The following is a 22,500-nucleotide window of genomic DNA, read 5'->3' on the forward strand; positions in this document are numbered from 1 at the left end:
AAAGCCCATTAAAAGGCGAGCGTTGCACTCCGGGTTTTGCTCGTCGTAAGATTAAGGGTGATTGCGTATAGAGAATCCAATCTAGGGAATTGCAACAGTAATAAAGGCAGTATTTCCTGGTGTTAGTTGAAATAAAAGGCGGCTAGCGATCAGTCGTCCAAACTGCCGGATCCGTCGTAGGTGTGTTCCTAACGCATATTAAGAAAATTGCGACACGTCGACGCGCGCGATATAAAGCAAGGTCGGTTCGTAGCACAGAACGAATACAGGCCAGATCACCCATCTTTAGATTGCCGTTGCGCCGACGAGGGCGCCTAACAGGATGGACTCTCACGAGGATTTTACCGCCTCGTGTGTGCCACGGGTTTAATAACGCCGCGGGGGCAGAAAAGTTTTATCGATAGAAACAGGGCTGGGTCCGAGTCTCGAAAAAGCTCAATCGACGTAAAAAAAAAATTATCTTTCACTCGTAATAACGGAAGATAGGTAGAAAAATAAAATCGAGAGTTTATACGATACAAATTTTTTTTAATCCTCGGTTTCTTTTTTCGTGCATTCAACGGCGTCGTCGGGGAACTTTTCAGCCGGTGTTTCTAATAAACACAAAACGCTTGCGATAGTCGCGACAAAACTAGGATTTCAGCTTCATACCTTGGCGAACGGCTCGAGAATTCCAAAACCGCGCTTCCATGAAACGAAACGAGATGCTTCGAATTTGTTCGCGATGCCGTAACAGTTTTCTATACCGCGCCTCTCGAACCCTATCTCGCGATCGAACGAATCGACGTCACCGCGGCGAAAAAAAACGTTATTTAGAATTGTGTTACGAATACCATGCACGTAACAATTTATACTACAATGAGTGGTGGATTGTGTTGCAATGATATTCATATGGCAACGTTATACCACCGTTCAATACGAGAGTATCGTACAACAGGTCGTACAACAACTGTAACACGCTTTACAATCATCGTTCGAACGGTCGGATCAAGGATAGGCGTGTAAAATCGTTAATATAATCCTTACCGAAGGTAGAGAACGCTATTACGCCCCGAAAGAAATAGAACGGAAGACTTGAATCTATTCAACCAAATGTTACAACCATTTTCCTTACACTTTTATCTCTAATTTCCATATTCAGCTCTTATTATCGCTATTTACTTATTCCGCTTCGGTCATTCTCTGTTCTTTCCAGTCTCAGGTCATTAATGTTAGGAATAATTATTTCTACATTTTCTTACTCAACCGTTTTTTCTTCCATTTGTGCTAGCAAACCACTTATTTACATCTTTTATCTACGCTACACTAATATCAAGAATAATTTCCTAAATTTTCTTGTTGTAGTGTTTTTTCTCCCACTTATGGTAGCAGAATTTCTTCTTTCAGGTCACTAATATTAAGAACAATTGTTTCTGGATTTTCCTGTGGTTCGTTTCTATGTATCGATAGTCCCCTGAACGACGAACAATCGAAGTCGTTTCGATAGGCAAGGAGATCGATACGCGTAAAGTCTCGCCCCGTTGTTGCTGGCGCGGGAAAAACGCGTCGCGGCGAAATGAATTATGGAAAAGGACGGAAAAAAAGCCCCGTGCGAGGCTTGGCCGGTGTAATTTCGCGACGAGTCTTTCTGTAACGTGGGCAAAAATCGCGCGTAGCGAACAGACGAGCCCCGAGGACATCGCGCGAGTGTTAAGCGAGTGACTCACAGACTCATTACAGAGGCGACGGCCAAGAAATTACAGGCCTCTTTGCATCTCGGGAAACGTTTTGCGCGGACGTCCGACGTTCACCTGACAAGGATTTGCAGAATCATCGAATCAAGAGCCTCCAACGTCCTCAAATCGAACAATAATTTATCTAATCGTCGTTTAATTATAGAAATCGCCAATCAAAATGACGACGTCGCTCTAATCGGTGATTTACGACTCACGGGCACGCGACTAATTACGTTTATCGTTGTCTCTGTCGTGGCACGACGCTCGTAATTCTGTTCGGTTTAGTTCTTATTTTGTCCCCAAGTTTACTTTGGCGTTATGAACGGTGGACAAATGTTTTGAGCGGCAAATTTTAAAAATTCGTCAATAGATTTTTTTACCAACGAAAGTTAGTTTACATTTAAAGTACATTTACAGCGCCGTTAAAGCGATTCTACGATAAAAACGAGTAGCAAGGAAGCCCATTCCTTCGAGGTTTTCTAACGAGCAGCGCCCAACGTTACAGTTTATTGTTGCAAATGTTACGTTAACCGGCGTTGCGCGGCATTACTGACAATAAATGCGTGCGTAATAACACGCTAGACTTCCGATTTATCCGATGGGAAACGATAGGAAACGGAGCAGACAGATCGAAATTTTTCTCGCGTACAAGAAACATTCGAACGTAACTGCCGATCGGTGTATAATTAAAAGATACAAAGTCGTAAAAGACGTTGGCGATATCCTGTCGCAAAACGGACGCCAAGGAATCGAGAATAAACATTTCCTTCCATCGAGTTAATAAAAACAATATTCTAACATCGCTTGGGAACTAATCGTGCCATGGAAAATTTCGTAAAGGAAGACGATACGACGCTTTAGTAAAATAATAATTTTTTAATTGTTCCGAATTTTTCTCGAATATTTTAAGGAGTCGACGAACTCCAAGCATTTAAAATGTCGCGTTTTGTCCCTCAAGTTATCCGGTGCATTTACCTCGTACGGATTGCGTGGAACGTGACTCAGCGGACTCCTGAAATCCTCCAACGGGTCGGGACACGAATTTCCAGAGTTCGAAACACCGATTACACCGATCCGGTTAATCACACGTTACGAAAAGAAGACAGGAGGCGAACGGTCGACGAACTTCTCCACGCAACGCACAGTCATCGCGACGGGAACGAGAAAATCGATGGCAACTGTTAATACGAGTGATTCACCGAGTCGCAATTATCGTGCAAACGTGCAACACCGATACGTAATCGTCCTCGTCGTGGAAAACGTTTCGAGTATCCGTCGTTACGCAAAGATCGACAGAATCTTATCGAAACGTCGAACGTCGAAACGGAAACGTATCTCGTTCGAATCGTGAATCACCAAAGATTCCTAGAATTATTCATTTATGTGGAGAAAACAGCATTAACGAATATCATAAATAGCGAGACGCGTACAAAAAATTACGTTTTCAGAAAATGTTAAATCTTCGATTCCAGTCTGTTGTGAGCGTCCTTGTGGTTGTTATTGAACCCAGACCGATAACGTTGTTCCCCAGGAAACAAACAACGTTCCTCGTAGCCTATGGGAACACGTGCGCAACAACGAGGTAACGGGGAAGTTCTGATTTCGGAGACCCTTCGTATCAAATTTGGTCGCCTACGCCTACTTCCGGAAACGGCCGGATGGTGGACGTCGTGGGCGTGCAGAATCGCGATCGAGACGAATCGATCTTATCCAGATACCCCAGGAATACGTTCGAGAAATTAGAACGGAACCCAATCCGACCGGATGCTAATGAAACAATCGTATCTTCCGCGGCCCCCGACAAAATGGCGCCGGATACGAAACATTTCCGTGCAGCCCAGCGATTTCTTATTTCCCCAAACGCTTTCGTCGCTTTCTAGACGATTTGATAATTTTTAATTCCGTCGTGACGATTTCGTCGTCGTTCACCGAATGGGGGTTTCCAGCGGGCGAAAAACGCCTAAGTAAATTCGCAACCGATGCACGAGACAGCTTTCAACCTGATAATAACTCTATTACTAAACACCGGGTAATGCTCCGTTATGAAACACGGAGAGACCATTTGTTCCCAGAAAATTCAATGAAACTTTCTTCTCAGCCGCGAGCACCCAGAATATCATCACCGTTTCGTGACTAATGCGATTCGAGGAATAAACGGCGAGAATGGCAGAAAATTAGGCGATTCGAGGAGTTACGAGGACGTTTATTTCCGTGACGATTGATATTTTGCTTATCAAAATCGATTCCGCGCGACACGACGGAAGGTTCGTCGATTTAATTAGTACGATCAATTAATTTCTGTTGTTTGACTGACGACCGAGATACTGTGTCACGTTAATTACACGGAGATAAGGGGAAGACGGGAAACCGGGGCAAATTTATCCGCACAATTAGTCGATCAAATAAATTTTATCTTCCGCAAACGCGGAACACGTGTTGATCAAATAAATTTTATCTTCCGCAAAGACGGAACACATGTTGAACAAATTTGCAATTATCTTCCACGTCCGAATTTTCTTTGAGATTTACCTCTTATTTGAACTTTTCTTTGCAATACACGGAAATATGGAAGATAAATTCTTTCGTTACTGGGACATCTTGGCGTTTCGTAATTAAGATGAGTTCTTCGACGCTATTTCTAGACCAATTATCAATCCTTTAGACTTCATATTATTGGGTTGTTCGAAAAGTAGTTTCGTTTTCTTACCAACAGACACGTTAATTGTATTTTTAACCAGCCAATTTTATTCTATACCGTATTCATTTTCACAGCTGACACTTTAAGGGGTCATTCTATTTTGTAGGCAAGAAAAATACATGTTTCTTTGTGATCTTTTTTTGCGGGCTATTAAAGAGCGATTAATTCCGAGTTTTGTGGATATATTTATTATATATTTAACTATATTTACGAATTTTTGCAACGCATAATATCTATTGATTACGCAGTTTTTGTTGATTAACGAACGACAGTTTTTACGACCGGTGCCCAACTGCGTAGGTGATATTTTGCGAACAAGCTATCCGAAATCCAAAAATCAAAGATATTCTTAATATAGATAAGATTAGTTATCGCATGAACTAGGATCTTTTCAAAGAAACGTAAAATGGCACAATGGCAGTTATTTTACAAAAAGATACTGAATATTTTCATATATTTGGTCGCTTTTTGTTAATAAAAAAAAAATATTGCATATATCGCAATTATCCTAGTTCATGTGATAGAGAGGCCAGTTCTAAAGATACTGCATAAATTTGATGTTGGTATCTTGAATAGTTTTCGTGTTATTGTCTACACAGTGACAAAAAATGTAGTTTCGAGAAAAACAGCTTTAAAGTTTTACGTCCAGTTGTCATGTCTGCGCGTGGTACATTTCAGCAGACTATAACTTCGATAGTTTTCCGAATTTGAATTTAATATTTGGTAGATATATTTTCACGACTACATACTAAAAGAAAACGCAAAGAAAAAAATTCGATTTTTTTAATCTCACAAAGTAGAAAGGCCTCTTAAGGCTTGTTTGTAAAAAATTTTGTTTGGTTCTGTGCAATTGTATTTCTTTCGTGTCTCGTCAAATATGGAAAATCAGAAGCTGAATTCTCGGGATATTTTGCTTTTTTATTACCGAAAAAATAAGAATGCTGTTCGAGAAAGAATAGAATTGTGTGACGTGTATGGAAAAGATGTTTTAACAGAATGGCAATGCCAAAACTCGTTCACAAAATTTTGTTCCTTCAATCTTGATATGGAAGCTACCCCAGGTTCTGGATGGCCAGTTAAAGCCGACGAAGGCGAAATAAAGGTATTGGTTGAAGCAAATCGACGAATAACAACACGAGAAATCGTTAAGAGGTTTTTGTTGAATTCGACCGTTTGTGATCACACGAAGCGACTTGGTTTCGTTTCAAAGCTCGACATTTGAATTCCACCATGATAATGCCAGTTTAGTAACTCGTCAGAAGCTAGTGCAATTTGGATGGGATGTGCTGCCACACCCATCATACACCCCAGATTCGGCACCATCGGATTATTACTTGTTCCAGTCTTTACGAAATTTCTTAAACGATAAAACATTTACTTAAAGCGACGATATCAAAAATCACGAGCATCAGTGTTTCATAAATAAAGATCAGAAATTTTATGAGCATGGAATCGTGCTACTACCAGGAAGATGGCAAAAGGTGTTGGACCAAAATGGCCAGGACATAATTCAGTAAAATATTTATACAGGGTGTTCGGCCACCCCTGGGAAAAATTTTAATGGGAGATTCTAGAGGCCAAAATAAGACGAAAATCAAGAATATCAATTTCTTGACAGAGGCTTCGTAAAAAAGTTATGAACAATTAAATTAAAAAATTTCAAATCGTTCTGGAAAAATTATTTCCGGTTGCGGGAGTCAATTACAATTATTTTTGGTGTATAGATATACCCCCGAAATCCTACCCATTTTCTAGAAAAAAATTCGAGAAGGTGTGAAATTTTACGACGAAAAAAAACATTTCAAATCGTTCTCGAAAAATTATTTTCGGTTGTGGAAGCTAATTAAAAGCATTTTTGGAGAATAGACATAACCCTGAAATCTTGCGCATTTTCGAGAAAAAAATTCAGTACGGGTGGAACTTTAAACGTTAATAACTTTTTAACGAAGCCTCCATCAACAAATTGGTATTCTTGATTTTCGTTTTATTTTGGCCTCTAGAATCTCCCATTAAAATTTTTCCCATGGATGGCCGAATACCCTGTATATTATAATATACCCTCTTCACGAAGAAGAAAAACGAAATTACTTCTCGAACAACCCAATATATCTACTTTTACTATAATTCTCACGTATCTACGTACTATACAACGTGTTGAAGAGTTTGCATCAAATTTTTATTCGAAAAAAGTGTCGGGCATAGTTCGCTGAACATTCAAACAAAGCCAAAATATGGATGCCGTTTATATCAATAATACTAATCCGTACTGTTGGAGGATAGAAAAAATACGATCTTTATTTGCAATAACTTTTATCGTATGACTCGGAAACCTTTATTCGAGGCAAGAATTCGAACTTCCAATGCGAAGAAGCGTTTCGTTTTTCTATTAAACTTCTATTGCGTAACGCCAACAGTTGGAATTAGCGAGAATGACTTAGAAACTTTTATCGAGGCCAGATTACGAACTTTTAACGATGGGGTACCGTATTCAACGATTAAGTAGAATTTTGTTTCTTTCACTTTGAACCCCTATTGTGTAAGATCCCTGAAGTTTCTTCGAATGCGTGTATTATCCATCGAGAATTCACGAAACCGTGTTCCAATTGCCGAACGATTCTCGGCGTACGGTTATTAGCACCAGTGGCAAATGATAGAGGAAATTGGCACGGCACTTTGTATCGCGACTTAATACGATATCCCCAGACAGTACGGAGTTTATGAAGTTGAATTGCACGTCAGGTGGATGTTGGGCAACATTTCGTTACGAGCCACGCAAAACGATATTCCCTTCCGATGCTTATTATCGGAGGTTAAAATAGACTCTGTAGCAGAATTGTTCCCAATTAAAATGAAAATATCTTCTCAAACAATTATCTTCTCGGTTGGTTTTCTTCGCGAAAAGAAATTACATCTGGGAAACAAGTTCCACGATTTCAAAACGATTTCCATTCGTTTGGGTACTTCTTTCAATATTTGTTTATAGACTCGACGAACGGCTTTTGTACAATGGAAAGATAAAGCAATCATTCGGATAAGTAATTGCCACACTGTTTCTAGAAACCCCCGACTGGAACGTATTGACGATATGATTAAATCATTTTTCAAAAATGTTGATAATGAGTACGCCAATCGCGAGGGATTATTCGGTGTTAAGGTTCTGTTTGCAACGATAACAGCAAATCACACATATGTAGAAACGTTGAATACACATTGTAGTACTGTTTTAACAAGATATGTGTACCCAGAACGTTTTCATAATAGACGTCTGCAGAGTAGAAAAACATTCGAAAGGAAAACACGAACGTTTCCAAAATATTGGCTCGTACGACGCGGAAGAAAACCGATCTCCGGACCCCTCACCATGACTCGATTTCTCGAAAACAAACTGATCCGATTCGAGTTGCATTTGTTTTCCATGTTTTTCCTCGTTCGACGAAATCCGGCGGGAAGAATTTTTGCAAAATATGTACGGATCTATACATAAACACGATATAAATATTTCGGAGCAGTCTCGTACCAGTTTGCAAGTTTTCTGGGTTTCGATGATACTTTCTCGTCGCGATACTGTTAATTACAACCCCCCTCTAGAGCAAACGAGAAACTTCATTGTGAACTCTCTGCAACTAATGTTTCGATCTATTGGGAAAGTTATTCCGCGTCGCAGCGACGGGAAGGTCGACCTAAAAAAGGGATGAAAAAAAAAGAAGAAGGGAACAAAAAATGAAGTTTAATAGAAAGCTCCAATTGAAAGTCTCCGCGTTCTTCCCGCATGCCAGCAAATCCGTTCCGCGATCGATAATAAACGGATGGTTGCGTTCTTAAAGATAGTCGATAATTAAACCCGACACTGACAGTACCGCGGCTCGCATCGTCCGGCAAAATCGAGACAAAGTTCTTCCGTTTCCTGTCGTTCGTCTCTATCTTGCGAACGGGACACGTTAGTTTGTTTCGCGACAACCGTGTTCGTCGATGAAAATATTTCTGCCATTTTAATATCGTTTCGGAACGACGGGAAGTTGCAAACAAAGGCTGAAAAACTTTTCAAATTTTTATTATACGATACATTCTTAATAAATACGAACGATGATCGTTTATTTAATATTGTTGCTTTTAATTGATCCGATCGCGAATGGTTATTAAGCCGGTTCCCAGGTGAAAGTTTCTAATAAATTATTAAAACGCCATTATGACGAGGACGTATTGCACAGCCAAATAAAATAAAATCAATCCCCACGGTGAGCTATATGTACATACACTGGTGGACAAAATGATAAGGCACCGTTGTACACATAAGAAATTCCAGATGTATTTAGTAAAATCTTAAAGTTATTAGCAGTAAACTATGTTATAAGTGAGAAACTTCCTTTCAAGGCCACGTATCAATCTAGACAAACAAAACACGGTGCATTGTGGTCTTTGAGTTTCATTGTTTCGAAATTTCAGGTGGACAAAATGTTACGGCACTTGAAGTAGTCTGTTAGAAAACGTTGAAGTGTGCAGTTCTCTGCAAGTTTATCTTGTAGAAATTGCTTATTAATAGTTAGTTTATAAGTGTTTAAATACTTTTTAACCCAAAATTAAATTATGGGACGAGGAACAGCATTAAGCGAAGATGAGAAGATTAAAATACTCCAGTTGAAGTCTAATGGAGAAAATCAAGTACAGATTGCAAAAAAACTAAAAAGAAGTCGGTGTGTTATACAGAATTTTTTACAAAACCCCGAAAAATATGGGAAACAAAAGTCAAAGGGAAGACCTGCAGCCTTTTCTTCAAGAGAAAAAAGATTAATTTTGAAAAAAGCATCGAATTCTGGACTTACGCCTCGACAAATTGCAGTGGATTGTGGAGTTAACGTATCGACTAAAACAGTGAAAAGAGTAATTCAAAAAACAAGCTATTTAAAACGGAAGAAATTTACTATAAAGCCGCCGTTAACAGACAAACATAAGACCGCCCGATTAAGTTTTGCAATAGAGCACATTCAATGGAAAAACCAGTGGAAACGAATTATATTCACGGATGAAAAAAAACTGAATTTGGATGGTCCAGATGGATATAAATACTATTTCCACGATTTAAGAAAGGAGCAAAGGGTATTAAGTCGCAGACAATGTGGTGGTGGTGGAGTAATGATATGGGCAGGTATCGGCTATAGAGGAAAAACGGAAATAGAATTCATTCAAGGCCGTATGAATAGTGCTGGTTACTTAAATTTAATTAAGAGACACATAAACACTTACGCTCGCAGAATTGCTGGGACAAAATATATATTTCAGCCAGATAATGCAGCTGTGCATACCGCTCGCATAGTAAAAAATTATTTTGAAACGGAAAATGTAAATGTTTTAAATTGGCCCGCAAGATCTCCTGACCTAAGTATTATCGAGAATGTTTGGGGAAAACTCAGCCGAACATTATATGAAGGTGGAAAACAGTATAATACAGTGTCCGAATTAAAATCTGCAATTTTAGAAGCTTGGGAAAGCTTGGATCAAAATTATATAAAGGATCTGTACAGAAGTTTACCAAGAAGAATGATTGAAGTGGTACATCGTCAAGGGCAGTCGACACATTATTAAAACTTAAAAAAACTATGTAATCTTATTTCATTTTAATACTTTTGTAATTTTATATTGAAAGTGCCTTATAATTTTGTCCACACTCAATTTCATTTTCTTGGTATAAATAATAAATGGATTGAACGATTTATTTAATTTTTTCATATATTACGTCAAAACTAGTACCTTATTTTGTTGTGTATTCATATTCCACGTATATGTACAAATAGATGTTCATTTCCAAAAATTTTGAGGTGCCTTATCATTTTGTCCACCAGTGTATGTCCAGACCCCTGGACGGCTTTAGGCCTATCTACGCCTCTGTGACTCTAGGCCTCTATCTCTGAAAAAAGGTTACGACGCTGTCGTGCGCGAAGAAAAGAAAATTTACATTTTCCACTTCTGACCACGCCGGAGATCGTATTCTCTGTCGTTCGAAAAACTCGGTTTCTGTCCCGAGGAAACAGTTCTCCCTTTGTGACCTATTCTGCAGCTCGACGTCCACAAAAGACCCGTTTGTTCATCGGCCGAAACGTCGATAAAAACGTTCGTACAGCAACGGGTGAAGGACATTAGCTAGAAAAATATATTATATCGCTCGAAGCATGACAGATTGCGCCGACTTAATATTTCTCGACGATTTAAGCGGATACTCTACCGTAAAACGTTTCGTTCAATCAAATGTAAAACTTCTTTTTATCCGAAATTTATTCAAAGTAATAATTAAACGTAGTAAAAAAAGGAAAAACATCGTCTTACGGTGGCCAAGGTTTCGGCCATTTTGCACGTTTGAAAAAGTTCCTTTCATCCTGCTCGATGTAGTTCCATATATTAGGATAAAGTCTGTAAACAATTAAGAATGGAATAAAGTTATTGGATTATGATATTGTAGGAGGATAAAATAAATAATTATTTTGGAATTTCACGCGGTGGCTCTCGTAGGACGATCGAGTACAATAGAACCTCGTTGATTGCACGAGATTCATTCGTTGCTCCGTGTTGACAAGTGAAAGGGATGGTCGCTTAGCAACGGGTGAAGTTGGAGGAGGAAGTAAGAGATAGTAATAATCAATGTAATGGATGCGTACTGTCTAAGTGGGGCTCGTCGGATCGGTTACCTCCATATTTGCATGAATCTTCAGTACTCCCTTTCCTGCAATTCCTTCGTCGAATATTTCTCTCGATCTTAAATATAAAAACCAAGATCGTTAAGGGCTATTTCTCGTATTTAAGATATTCAGATTTTTGGTAGTAATGGAAGAAGCTCGATCGAAACAAATTAAATGGTCCGACGTTTGCTTGGATCTAAATTCTAAGGAGTTAATAGCGTTTTTGAGGCTCGAGGAACAATTTAACCGATGTTAGAATATCATAGGATCTCCGTTAATTGGCATCAGAGTCGCGCGTGTGTCTCCGAACGTCGAGGATTCGATTTCTTTCGAAGAGTTTACCTAACAACGTTGCCCATCGCGAGGACATTGGGGCCAGGGATTGTGTCAGGGCTTCTCGTTAGGTCGTTCTCTGGTTTTTAATGACTCCTAACTCCGTTACTGAGCACTACCGATTTCACTGGCCGTTGCTAAACGCGAATCGTGATTCCGTGAAGCCCCGGCTGCTGAAAGAATCGTGGCTTGTTAGACGCTGGTTGCCTAATACGAGCCACCCCGGTGATAATGACACGTTCCGGGCGGGTTGTTCGATCTTTTTGCCCGGGCCTCCAGCTACGCACGAATGGCTACGAACCAGAGTGCCAATGACTCCATTGTCGGGTCGGCAGACACGACGTGGGTGGTGTTTTTAACGCGTGCCCGTCGATAGGGCCACCGAAAAACTGAATCGATCGAGATCGGTGCAATTCGAAAGACCTAATCTTGTACAAATCCTTTTTTTTAATCTAAATGCGATCCGTTCACATTCGTCAGTATTTCTTTTGATTCTCCATCGATTTAACTACTCCTCTGGCAAAATGGCGTCGCAACAGGCGAAAGCTAAACGAGCCAAAGCGATTAACTCTTGAAAGCTTGTCCCATTTAAAATTTTAGCATCGAAATGATCGATAGGTAACTCTATATATTTAAAATACATTGACGAAAATAATATTAAGAAAGGAAGTATATTATTTTATCAGTTTCCTTTCTTTTACTTTTGTAGAGTTTGTCAAGTTTTCGACGAAATTGAAAAATTTCAAATCGTTCTGGAAAAATTATTTTTAATTGCGATGGTCAATTACAATCATTTTTGGTGAATAGACATATCCCCGAAATCCTACGCAGTTTCGAGAAAAAAATTCTTTACTGAAAATCTAATGTGAGGTCAGAAATGGTTGCCCGCATGCTTATCTTTAAAACATCATAACTCCTGAACGGATTGGAGGATTTTAATATTTCAAAATGCAAACAACGTGTATTTTGGTGTAGAATATGTAGAAATTCTAAGGAATTTCGAAAAGTTGTTCCTTAACCCCGTAAATATTTAAAATTGTCTCTTCTCGATGCCTGGGCTGACGATTCCTTCCGTATTGCAGGTTGCAGTCGGAAGGGGGAGGTTGTGGATCCTTGGAACGATGTACAGATCCTGATCGCGGAGCGTCCCGGGCCCCGCAGGGGTGGAGATACGGTGGAACAGATCACCGAGGACACCGGTGTGGATCACCGCGGGTCGACGGAGCCGCGGTAGCTAGAGCGCGGACCTGGGGGAGGCTGGAGAATGAGCATGTTCAGCATACTGCGTAGAAATTGGGCACTTCGCGTGTCGGTAGTGCTCAACATCTGCGTGTTGCTCTACGTGTGCGCCCACTTCGGCTCCTCCGGGCCCTGGATCGAGGAACCGCCGACGAACTGGGCGGCGCCGTTGCAATCGGAGACCTTCAGCACCGTGGATCTCGTCAACGGCACGCAGAAGGGCGCCGCGTCGTCGTCGGTCGTGCCCGCTACCAAGGATGCAGGCAGCAAGGGTTCCCGTGGCGGTAACGTGACCAAACTGGCCAGGGCGAGGCTCCTCACCACGAAACCGACCCTCAACAACGAGGCCAAGGTCGAGACTGTGGACAAGACGGATCAGCGACGCAATCAGACGGTAGTCTTTTGCGGCTTCTACCCTTTGTACGAGTGACATTTCCTCGAGGGGCAGAAACTCGAATCAACCCTTTAAGGGAGCATTCTAGTCTAGAGCTGATTTAACGAGAAATGGCAACGCCATACTTACAAGATTCGAGCTATAGAAAAGAATGAGAAACGGAAGAAATCGATTTTACCAAAGTGTCTAGAGCTAGTTTAACGAGAAATGGCAACGCCATACTTTTAAGATCCGAGCTATAGAAGTAAATGAGAAATGAAATAAATCGATTTTTCCAAAGTGTCCGGGATTAGAATGCCCCCTAAAACGGCCGTAGATTACGATACTTTACGCTGTCGCTTGTTTCCGTAATTCAACGTGATGTATATCTGGCACGGGGCACCGAAGCGACACGGTAGAAACGCAAAGGGGCAGTGAAATTATTGGCAGACGTTCAACTGTGCCAAGAAGTTTTCTCAGGACACACGACTGCACCCAGGAACGGATCGATGTCAAACGATGCCCTAAACGCGGCCCAACATCCATTGTTTAACCGACACGACATCGACGAGTCCTCGATATTAGATCAAAGTTCTTTTAATTGCAGTAAATGAAAAGTGCAACTGAAGAATAGAATTCCGAGTTGCTCGTGCGCTGGGAGTATTTAGATGCAAGATACCTTAAAGAGGGATAGCTTTAGCTTTAAGAATGTCCTTGACAAAGTTTCCTAGTGGACACACTTAGGGGAGCACACAATCTACGTGATCTTTATGCGTGGACGACACCAATATCGTAACAGGGGACAAGGGTCCGACTGGGGTTGTACTGCAGATGCAGGCCTAAGTGGTCGGAGGTTATGGCTGCTAATAAACCTTCAAGCCATCGTCTTTATATAACATCGTTATGGCCTCTTTGGACCTGAAAAGCGTAACTCTTGCTACGGGTTTTCCGAGTCGAAAGAGCGGTACATTGCAACCATATCGTAAAAACGCCCTTCTTAAGTGCCCAAACGGTTACACCTTGGAGAACTTTCAGCGTTTTTCGTCGTTTTAATCGAATTGAAACTTTAACGACAAAACTGCCCTGTCGTATGCGTAGACTTTATCGATACGTATTCTTTTTCAACCTTTGTTAATTTTTACTGCTAGATTTGCATTCAAACTACTTTTTCTCGAGCGTTTTGTAATGTTTACGTAAAGTCTGGCACCCAGAATAATCTATTATTTATAAAAAGGATTTTCAAATGGTTCAAAATTCTGAGACTTTGATCGTTAATAGCTTGCATATAAGATAAACAAGATTTTGTTAGTAAAGAGCCAGACAGGAAAAGAAAAGATAAGACAAAACAAACGCAACCGCCAACAATGGCGAAATTGCATGCCAATCGGCACTGGTTTATTTTTAACATACTAGTCGTAAATTCCTCGGAAAATTTCGCATAAAAAATGCATCGGGATGCAATGTTTGTCGCACGTGTTGCAATTGCAAACATTTTGTTGTATCTCGAGAGTATATAATCTACCTATCAACAACGCTCAATCCCAGGCGGTTTATTAACGTTGTGAAACATATCACAAAATATTGATTTCACAAACATTGTACTTTAATACTTTTGTACATAGAATGTTCCAATGAGTTTGTGGAAGTAAAACAAAGTGTACAAAGTATATTTAACTAAGCACACAAAGTGTACCTGCATTTTTCTCGCTTCTTATGTAAAATACTTTGATATTTTAATGGTAGGATTTAGTCGGTTTAACATTTTTGCAAAACATTTTGTCTTTTCTTTCCTGTTCGTTTTGTCCGCGATCCCCAAAGAATTTTAACACGACCTCTGAAGAGTCGCGATCCATAGTTTAAGGGGTCTGGTACCTCTAGCGGTATGGAAAACGAGGCATTTTTTTAAGCAACACTGAAGATAAAGTAAGCATTCAATTATCCTGAAACTTTGCACTGTATTTAGGTATAACAAATGTTGAAAAAAACCCTTGGCAATGTTTAAAAAATATTTATGATTAAGCCTACACAGCGCCATGTCCCCGAGCCACTTCTTGTTTTGATGCCCAGCTGGTGTGCAGGATTGTGGTAAAATGGTTGTTATGTACAACAAAAACCGAAATATTCCATTAACTATGATAAATGTCCTAGGCATTGACGATGAGACATTTCAATTTATATAAAAATGAACAATGTGGCAGATATTTGAAACTTAAAATCGAATTTTAACGCAAAAACGAGTTCTTATTACGAATATTTTGCAGAATTATTTGACAATTTTGAAAAAAACGGATCGTCAATGCCTAATAAATATAATAGTAAAGATAACTGTAAATTTTCAAAGCAATTGATTAATTAGAACTGGAGTAATGCTACACACCGTTTTGTAAAACATAGTTCCGAGGAAAATGCATTTAACGCGCTACAGGACGCAGATACACGTCATCGTTTGGGGCTCTAAATTTTCAGCAAAAACATTGTTCCGACACTGAGACCTTTCGCATAATGTTTTTAAGGCTTCAAACTATTATTTAAGCCAAAAAAAAAAAATTGAATTTTTCAATATTCTAGAGTTACCAGACCCCTTAAGAAGCTCCGCTGTAGTGGACGCAGCATTTAGAATGAGGGTTCTTTCACACGGGAACTCAAGGCTCGACCTCACGAATAACGAGGACCGGCTACCAGCACGAAGGTCCTTCCACTTGCTTGTGTGAAAGGGCTTTTATTCTCGATACCGATTCTCAAGAATAAAACTCTCGAACGAACACTCTCGATCATTCTCAATATCGACTTTGAAGATCGAAACTCTCGAATGGACAGTGGGGTTAATTTATCACAGTGAAAATATTTTATTCGTTCGATTCATGATCGTGGAATAAAATATTTACTAACCGAAATAGTATCGTTCATTTTCCAATTGAACTTAAATTGACCCTGGAGCTCTCGAGACATCGATTCGGTAGCATCGTAGTGGCCATAAAGAACGATCAAAGATTAAAGACCGAGCAGACTGTGGAATTACACAGTCCTCCCGAGAGAGTCTCAAAAAATTACAACGCGTCAAACGGAACACAGCCAGCAAATTCGGTTCCTGTTCGGTTTAATATTTCAGACACGGAACGTTCCACGTGCATCCTCCTCCCTTTCAGTTCTCTCCCCGACTCTGTGCAAAATTGAAACGAACACGCTTACCATCGACTCTCGTGCTCCCCGACCTTTCTCCCTTTGCATTCGTTCGACCCACTGGCCCGCTAGAACCCGGACCGGGGTTACAGCGAAGGGTTAAAGGGCGAAACCACACGATAGCTTTCGAAAATTAGATACCATTCGCGAGGAATCTTCAAGTGAATTGAAAATTACTCTTAATTCTGATTCTATGCTGTCTGTTTTAAAGTGTGGTTTGCAATCGTACCCCAATGAGGGTCGTGTCTCCTGAAATATAAATTTATCAGTCGACGAATAAAGATGGATGGTTCTAGAGGAGTAGATCCACAAGTTCAAGTTTCACTTAAATCGTTGACCAGAAGGACTCTCTTTCTGCTCTCCTCCCAAGATTCGAACAGCGTCTCCGGCGTTGGTGTACAGAAAGTCACTCGACGCCCAGCTACGGACGGCGATGGACTCGTTTAACCGTTGGTTTCTCTTTAAGGTGAAAAACGAGGCGCCGATCGTCCGGCCGACGATGAGCCTGAAGGAGGCCGTGCTTTGCAACGAGAAGTCGTCGGAGCCTAGAAGAGCACAGCGGGGCGACTACTGGGTCCTCTACAATTACGTGCCGATGAGCATGGCGGTGAGATGCTGGGAAAGCGTGACGTACACCACGCACGCGGACTACACGTTCCTGGACAATCTGGAACCTCTGCTGGAGCGATGGAGGGCACCGATATCGATTGCGATGCATGCCCCTGGCACAGACTTCCCGGCGACCCTCGACGCCATCAAGTACTCGAGAAACTGTGGCAGTCCGCTGGTCTCCCAGCTGGTCACCTTCCACGTATTCTTCAGCAGCAAACACGTGCCAAAAGTGGTAAATACGACCGCCATCTTCCCAGGTTCTCGGCCCCTTTGGCCTTGCCTTGGGAAATTCATTGGTTTCCTGTCCCCATCGGTTCCAAGAATCCGCTCAAGAGACCAATTTTTTTGTAAATTTTTTTATTCAGCAAAACGACAGAGTAACGAAAGAAAATATTTGTAAAGACATGTGTATATCATTCTCATTGGTTTTTAACACATTGCGTACCGCACTCTGTTCGCTCAACGTGCTTACAGGGTCCGCATATTTTCGGAACTCTAGAAACACTTTATACGATACATATATGCACTTTTTTAATTCGCATTTGGTATTAGGTCTGAGTTAGGTATTATTAAATATTACTATATATTTTTTATACATCTATTTATTATGTAGACTTTTTTACATTTTAACTATTATTTGTTTTACACACCTGAATAATGCTTTAGAGTATGATATCTGGTACAGCATTCTCTTTTGTGCAATGACGTTTGGCACAATTTGCAACTATATTTAGTTTCGCTCCTTTTTCCACTGAACAAGCAGACTTTACATTTTTTCGTTGGGAATTTCTTTTTGTCTTTGCCTATTATTGGTTCAAGGGTATTCTGTTTCACGTTACCCGAGAGTCTAAATGGTGGATTGATGCGTATATGATTTCTTGTATTTGAAATACTTTCTTCAATATCCACAATCGTATTTATTGACTTTTCTTCCGATGTCCATAATTTCATCATAGCCAGTTAAAAATCTTTATATTTCATTTTTTTATCATTACAAAAATTATAAATTTCGAATACATTGAATAGACCGAAGTTGATGAGATATAACACCACCCTTTTCGGCCATTTAATTGTTTTTCTCAATATTGAGTTATATGACAGATATTGGTCAGCGAGGTCGACGCCGTTCATGTTTAGATTATAATGGTTTTGTATTTTCCAGTACACTCAACCATTTCAAATTTATGGATTGTTGAAATCATTCGTACTTCCATTTTATTTTTCCAAATTTGTAATAAAATATCACGTTTCCGCTTGAAAATAGTTTCTCCTTTCTTTTTTTTGTATCGAAAAAACATGAAAACGAGATATCTCGACACCCGGCGACAACGTTCTGCTTGCTGTAGACGAGATATCGCGTTACCCGTACGCGATGTGTTAATTGTTTGTGACTACGAAAACGCACCGAATCGAAAAGTCTAACACATAATCGTTCATCCGATAGGAAGAATTCTAGACCTGCCCATTGGTTTATTGTATCGAATAACAAGACTGAAACACAATACAGCATCCTCCAGCGAGAACCGTTTAAAAAGTAGATCGGAATAAGAGGTCGAGAAAGTATTAATTGGATACGAAAACAAATTAGCTACTTATTCAGCCCTGTCCCACATATACGCGATCTCACTTTTTAATAGGCGAATCTACCTGAAAATAGCGTACTGCTCGCTTACGTGTGTATAATTATGACGCAAAATTGGCGCGTTTGTATTAGAAAATGTAATTGCGGTATGACGTTTTAATGAATTACATGCATGCATCGATGATTTACCTCTGGAAAGCAAACTAATAACAGAGTTTCGCCATAGAAAAGTACTGTCACAAAAACCACTTCTCCCTGGCATTTTAAGTTTCTTGAATTTTCGTAACTCCGTATCATCGATATGCATGATCGTTTCGGTTTGCTGAACTCATGTTTGTTTCTCTATCATAGTTATTAGGTTGGTGCGTATGAAATGTCGGATTTTTAAGTGAATATATAAAACTGCATATCTTTTTTCAAAAGCTGTTTACTTAATTAAAATATGCTCTATTTGCTTCAATACACTTTTCCAACGAGATTTTAATGCATAGAGGCCTAACTAAAGAAATTCTGATCTTTAGAATCAATAAGTTCTAATATAGAATTTTTCAGGCTGTCTTCATTTTCATACTGTTTAGCCCGTAAAAACTGTTCTAAATGTTTAAAAAACTGAAAGTCGGTTGGCGAAAGATCCGGTGAATAAGCTGTGCTGCAAAATTTCATATTTTAATTCATTTAATTTCGCAATTGTGTTGTACAACGTATGCGGCCGAGCGTTTGTCGTGGAGAAGTATTGGGCCATGCCGATTAACAAATGATGAGTGTATAATTTTGAATTCTTCATGCATTTCATCAATGTACTGACAGTACTTTTCGGCTGTAATTGTCTCCCCAGTTCGGAGGAATGAGTAGTGAATTACTCCAGTCACATTCCACCAAACTGTTATTAAAATTTTCCGTGGATGAAGTGATGGCTTTGGAGTATTAACACAAGTCTCATCCCTATCAAGCCACCGAGCACACCTTTTCCTATTCTCGTAAAGGACCCATTTTTCATCACAAGTAATAATCCGATCGAAAAATGGCACTTGATGAAATCGGGTTAGTAATGATGAGCATACGTTCAACCGATTCAACTTATTTTACTCGGTTAGTTCGTGTGGTACTCACATATCCTATTTTTTCACCTTGCCAATTTCAAAAAGGTGTCGCAATATTGTTATATGGTCAACTTTCATTCTGGTAACAAGTTCCCTTGTAGGTACAGTTTTCAGAGCATCATTTTTCACAGACGTTTTGGGTCTTCCACGCGGTTCATTTTGTAGGGAAAAATCATCAGACCGAAAATTTTCAAACCAACGCTGCACTTTTCGGTCGTTAACAGTATTCTCCCCAAACGCCTGGTTTATATTGCGTGCAACTTTTGCAGCATTATTACCAAGTTTGTACTCATATAAAAAAATTACACGAATATCGGTAGAATTCATATCGGTATAAAATTCAAAATAAAGAACAAAAGGGAACACTTTTGAAATGTGACTCTGGCAATGGACAGTACGACTATAAACGAGGTTATGCCAAAAACAAAAGCATAAAGAAAACAGGGAGACAAACGTTCACATGTAAAGAAAAACCGTCATTTCATATGCACCAACCTAATATTTGGTTATTTCGTAATCGCTTGGTATCATGATTGAACTGTTAGGGTGGTTGTGTCGTAACTACGGTTAAACTTAAACGTTGATCTCCGTTGTTTCGATACAAAAGCAGTCTTTCGTAAAGCAACGAAAAGTGCCTAAAAATTTCACGTTTAGACCGGAATATCTCTTCAGTATTTGTTTAATTTGTTGGAAATAGGTACCGCCATCGGAGAAAGTAATGTCTGGTACGTACAATTGCACGCTGGGGCCGCCGTGGATCAACGTCACGCTTTCAAAGATGTATAAAAATGAGAAAAAGTTGCTCTATCCCGTGAACGTCGGGAGAAACATAGCGCGAGAGTCTGCGCCGACGTTCTACGTGTTCGCCAGCGACATCGAGCTGTATCCAAGTCCAAATTTGCCTGCAAAGTTCCTCAATATGATTAGGAGAAAGGATCAGCCGGCCCTTTACAAGCCTAATCCGAAAGTTTTTGTACTGTCTATCTTCGAAGTGGACGAGAAGAATCAACCACCGAACAACAAGACGCATTTGGTGAGTGCGGGTTTTGAGAGTTGACAAATTCCAAACGACAGTTTTTATTCGAATAACAGGAAAAAGTTATTTGGCTTTAGTTTGAAAGATTTACGATGTTTCCTTCGATAAAGAAACGGTAATCTAAAAATACTGATCATTTACAACGTAAAAGACTTCCAAGCAAGAATAAAACCACTATATTCCCAAGTACTTTACTTAATCAACTCTACTCTTTTGTCGTATCCTTCGGTTAATTAGCTTCACGCAACAAAGCTACCTCTAATTAGAATATTCAGATCCCAACAAACGGTCGTTTCGTTGTTTCGTAACAAGTATCGTCCAGATCCCTAGGGGAAAACCCACACGAAAATCTTATTAAACCCGTCGCCATTAGAAAAAGTAATCGGTGGATATTCCAACAGAGTCCATTCACATTTGACATTTAAATTATGCGAACTTGACGACAATTAAACGCATGAAAAATGTACTACAACGACTGCATAATACATCCGACAATACATTAAACGACACCAATGCGAGGGTCGTTTAATCAATGGCGCTTCCTTTGACCGTGGACCTTGATGCGTACAATTAGTGCCGCCATTGTGAAGTGCAGCTCGCCACTGCACTGGCCGCATTTCTAGAAAATATTACATTCGATTCTCTCGCGTATCGTTTTCTAGCACTATAAAAATAAATAAAGATACAAAATAAAAATAGAAGTAAGAATACACGAAATTCTTCCTTTATTGAAAAGCAAAGTGTGATATTGAGGATTATTTTTTTAGATTCAAATGCTGAAGGCTGGCACGGCTATTCCTTTCCACAAGAAATTGTGCTCCGGTTGCCACAATGTTCCTCGAAGCAAAGAATGGCAAGAGACACCGGAGACTGAAGATCTCCACGTGTTTCACGTGGGCAAAAGGATCGGAAGTTTCGTTCACTGGGAACCGATTTTCATCGGGACCAATAATGACCCTTTGTACGACGAGAGGCTCAGTTGGGAAGGAAAGAGCGACAAAATGACACAGGTGCGAATCAAATATCGATCGCGAATTAGAAACTAAACAGTATCGAGGAAAAGATCTTTTATAATCTGACCAACAGCTGCATACTTCGATATCATTGAAAGATTTATTTAACACCAACAGTATACAGGGTGTTTCCTTAACTTTTGCCCACCTTTTTTTCGAGCACTTCTGTTAATCTGACAAAAAGATGTTTCCAACAAAAGTTTATCAATGTCGTATGTACTACAAGATAAAATACTTAATTTAAAAAAATTATTATTTTTTCAATAAGAAATCGAGGTCACCTTGATTTTTTTAAATAGCATTGCATATTTTTTATTTCATATTATTATAGCTTGTGTTAAGACGAATTCAACGACCTGCTATAGCATGACCTTCGGATGATGTTGAACTGAGAAAATTGACTTCAATCAGTAGAAACGGTATGCGTAATCGAGATGTTGTATGCCACATAATTCCGTTGCGGCTTCACGATAATCTAGTGTTTACTTTCATTATAAGGCTGTTATTAGATTTTCAACTATTTACTAACTTGCTGACAGTTTAGTATTGTAAGAAATAGTGTATGCATGTGTGTATGTGAGGCGAGCAACAACCGAAGGCGGGTAACAATAGCCGAGAAGAGAAACAAAATGATGAGCGGGTGAAACAATGGTCAAACGAGAGGAAGGTATTATTAATCCAGTCGTAATCCAGTCGTAACCCAGTCGTAGTATCGTGTGCTTTCTTATAATTTATCATATAAAAATGAATTAGTTTTCAAAAAGAGAACGATACGACATGTTAGCTGTCTTCTACGAATGTGGAAGAAATGCACGCAAAGCAGTAGTTTTATACAAAGAACGATTTTTGAATAGAGTTTGTCCTTCCGCGGATTCTTTTCGTTATCTTGAAAAATCACTACTTCGCTATGGTAAATTTCCTGGCGAAAAGAATAATACCGAACGTAAGAAT

General features: G+C 39.7%; 1 protein-coding gene across 1 annotated transcript in view; it reads left to right on the forward strand.

The window, feature by feature from the left end:
* Window positions 1-22,500, forward strand: part of LOC122401248 (beta-1,4-glucuronyltransferase 1) — a 59,325-nt gene that overhangs the window by 32,021 nt on the left and 4,804 nt on the right. The window contains exons 2-5 of the mRNA XM_043403270.1: window positions 12,497-13,047; window positions 16,673-17,050; window positions 20,198-20,533; window positions 21,304-21,546. Coding sequence (XP_043259205.1) covers window positions 12,679-13,047; window positions 16,673-17,050; window positions 20,198-20,533; window positions 21,304-21,546 — 1,326 coding nt within the window. The 5' untranslated portion in view covers window positions 12,497-12,678. The remainder of the gene's footprint in view (window positions 1-12,496; window positions 13,048-16,672; window positions 17,051-20,197; window positions 20,534-21,303; window positions 21,547-22,500) is intronic.

Source organism: Colletes gigas, unplaced genomic scaffold (assembly GCF_013123115.1).
Source record: "Colletes gigas isolate AHSC1104 unplaced genomic scaffold, ASM1312311v1 Colletes_gigas_Sc00023, whole genome shotgun sequence".
NCBI classification, from domain to species: domain Eukaryota; kingdom Metazoa; phylum Arthropoda; class Insecta; order Hymenoptera; family Colletidae; genus Colletes; species Colletes gigas.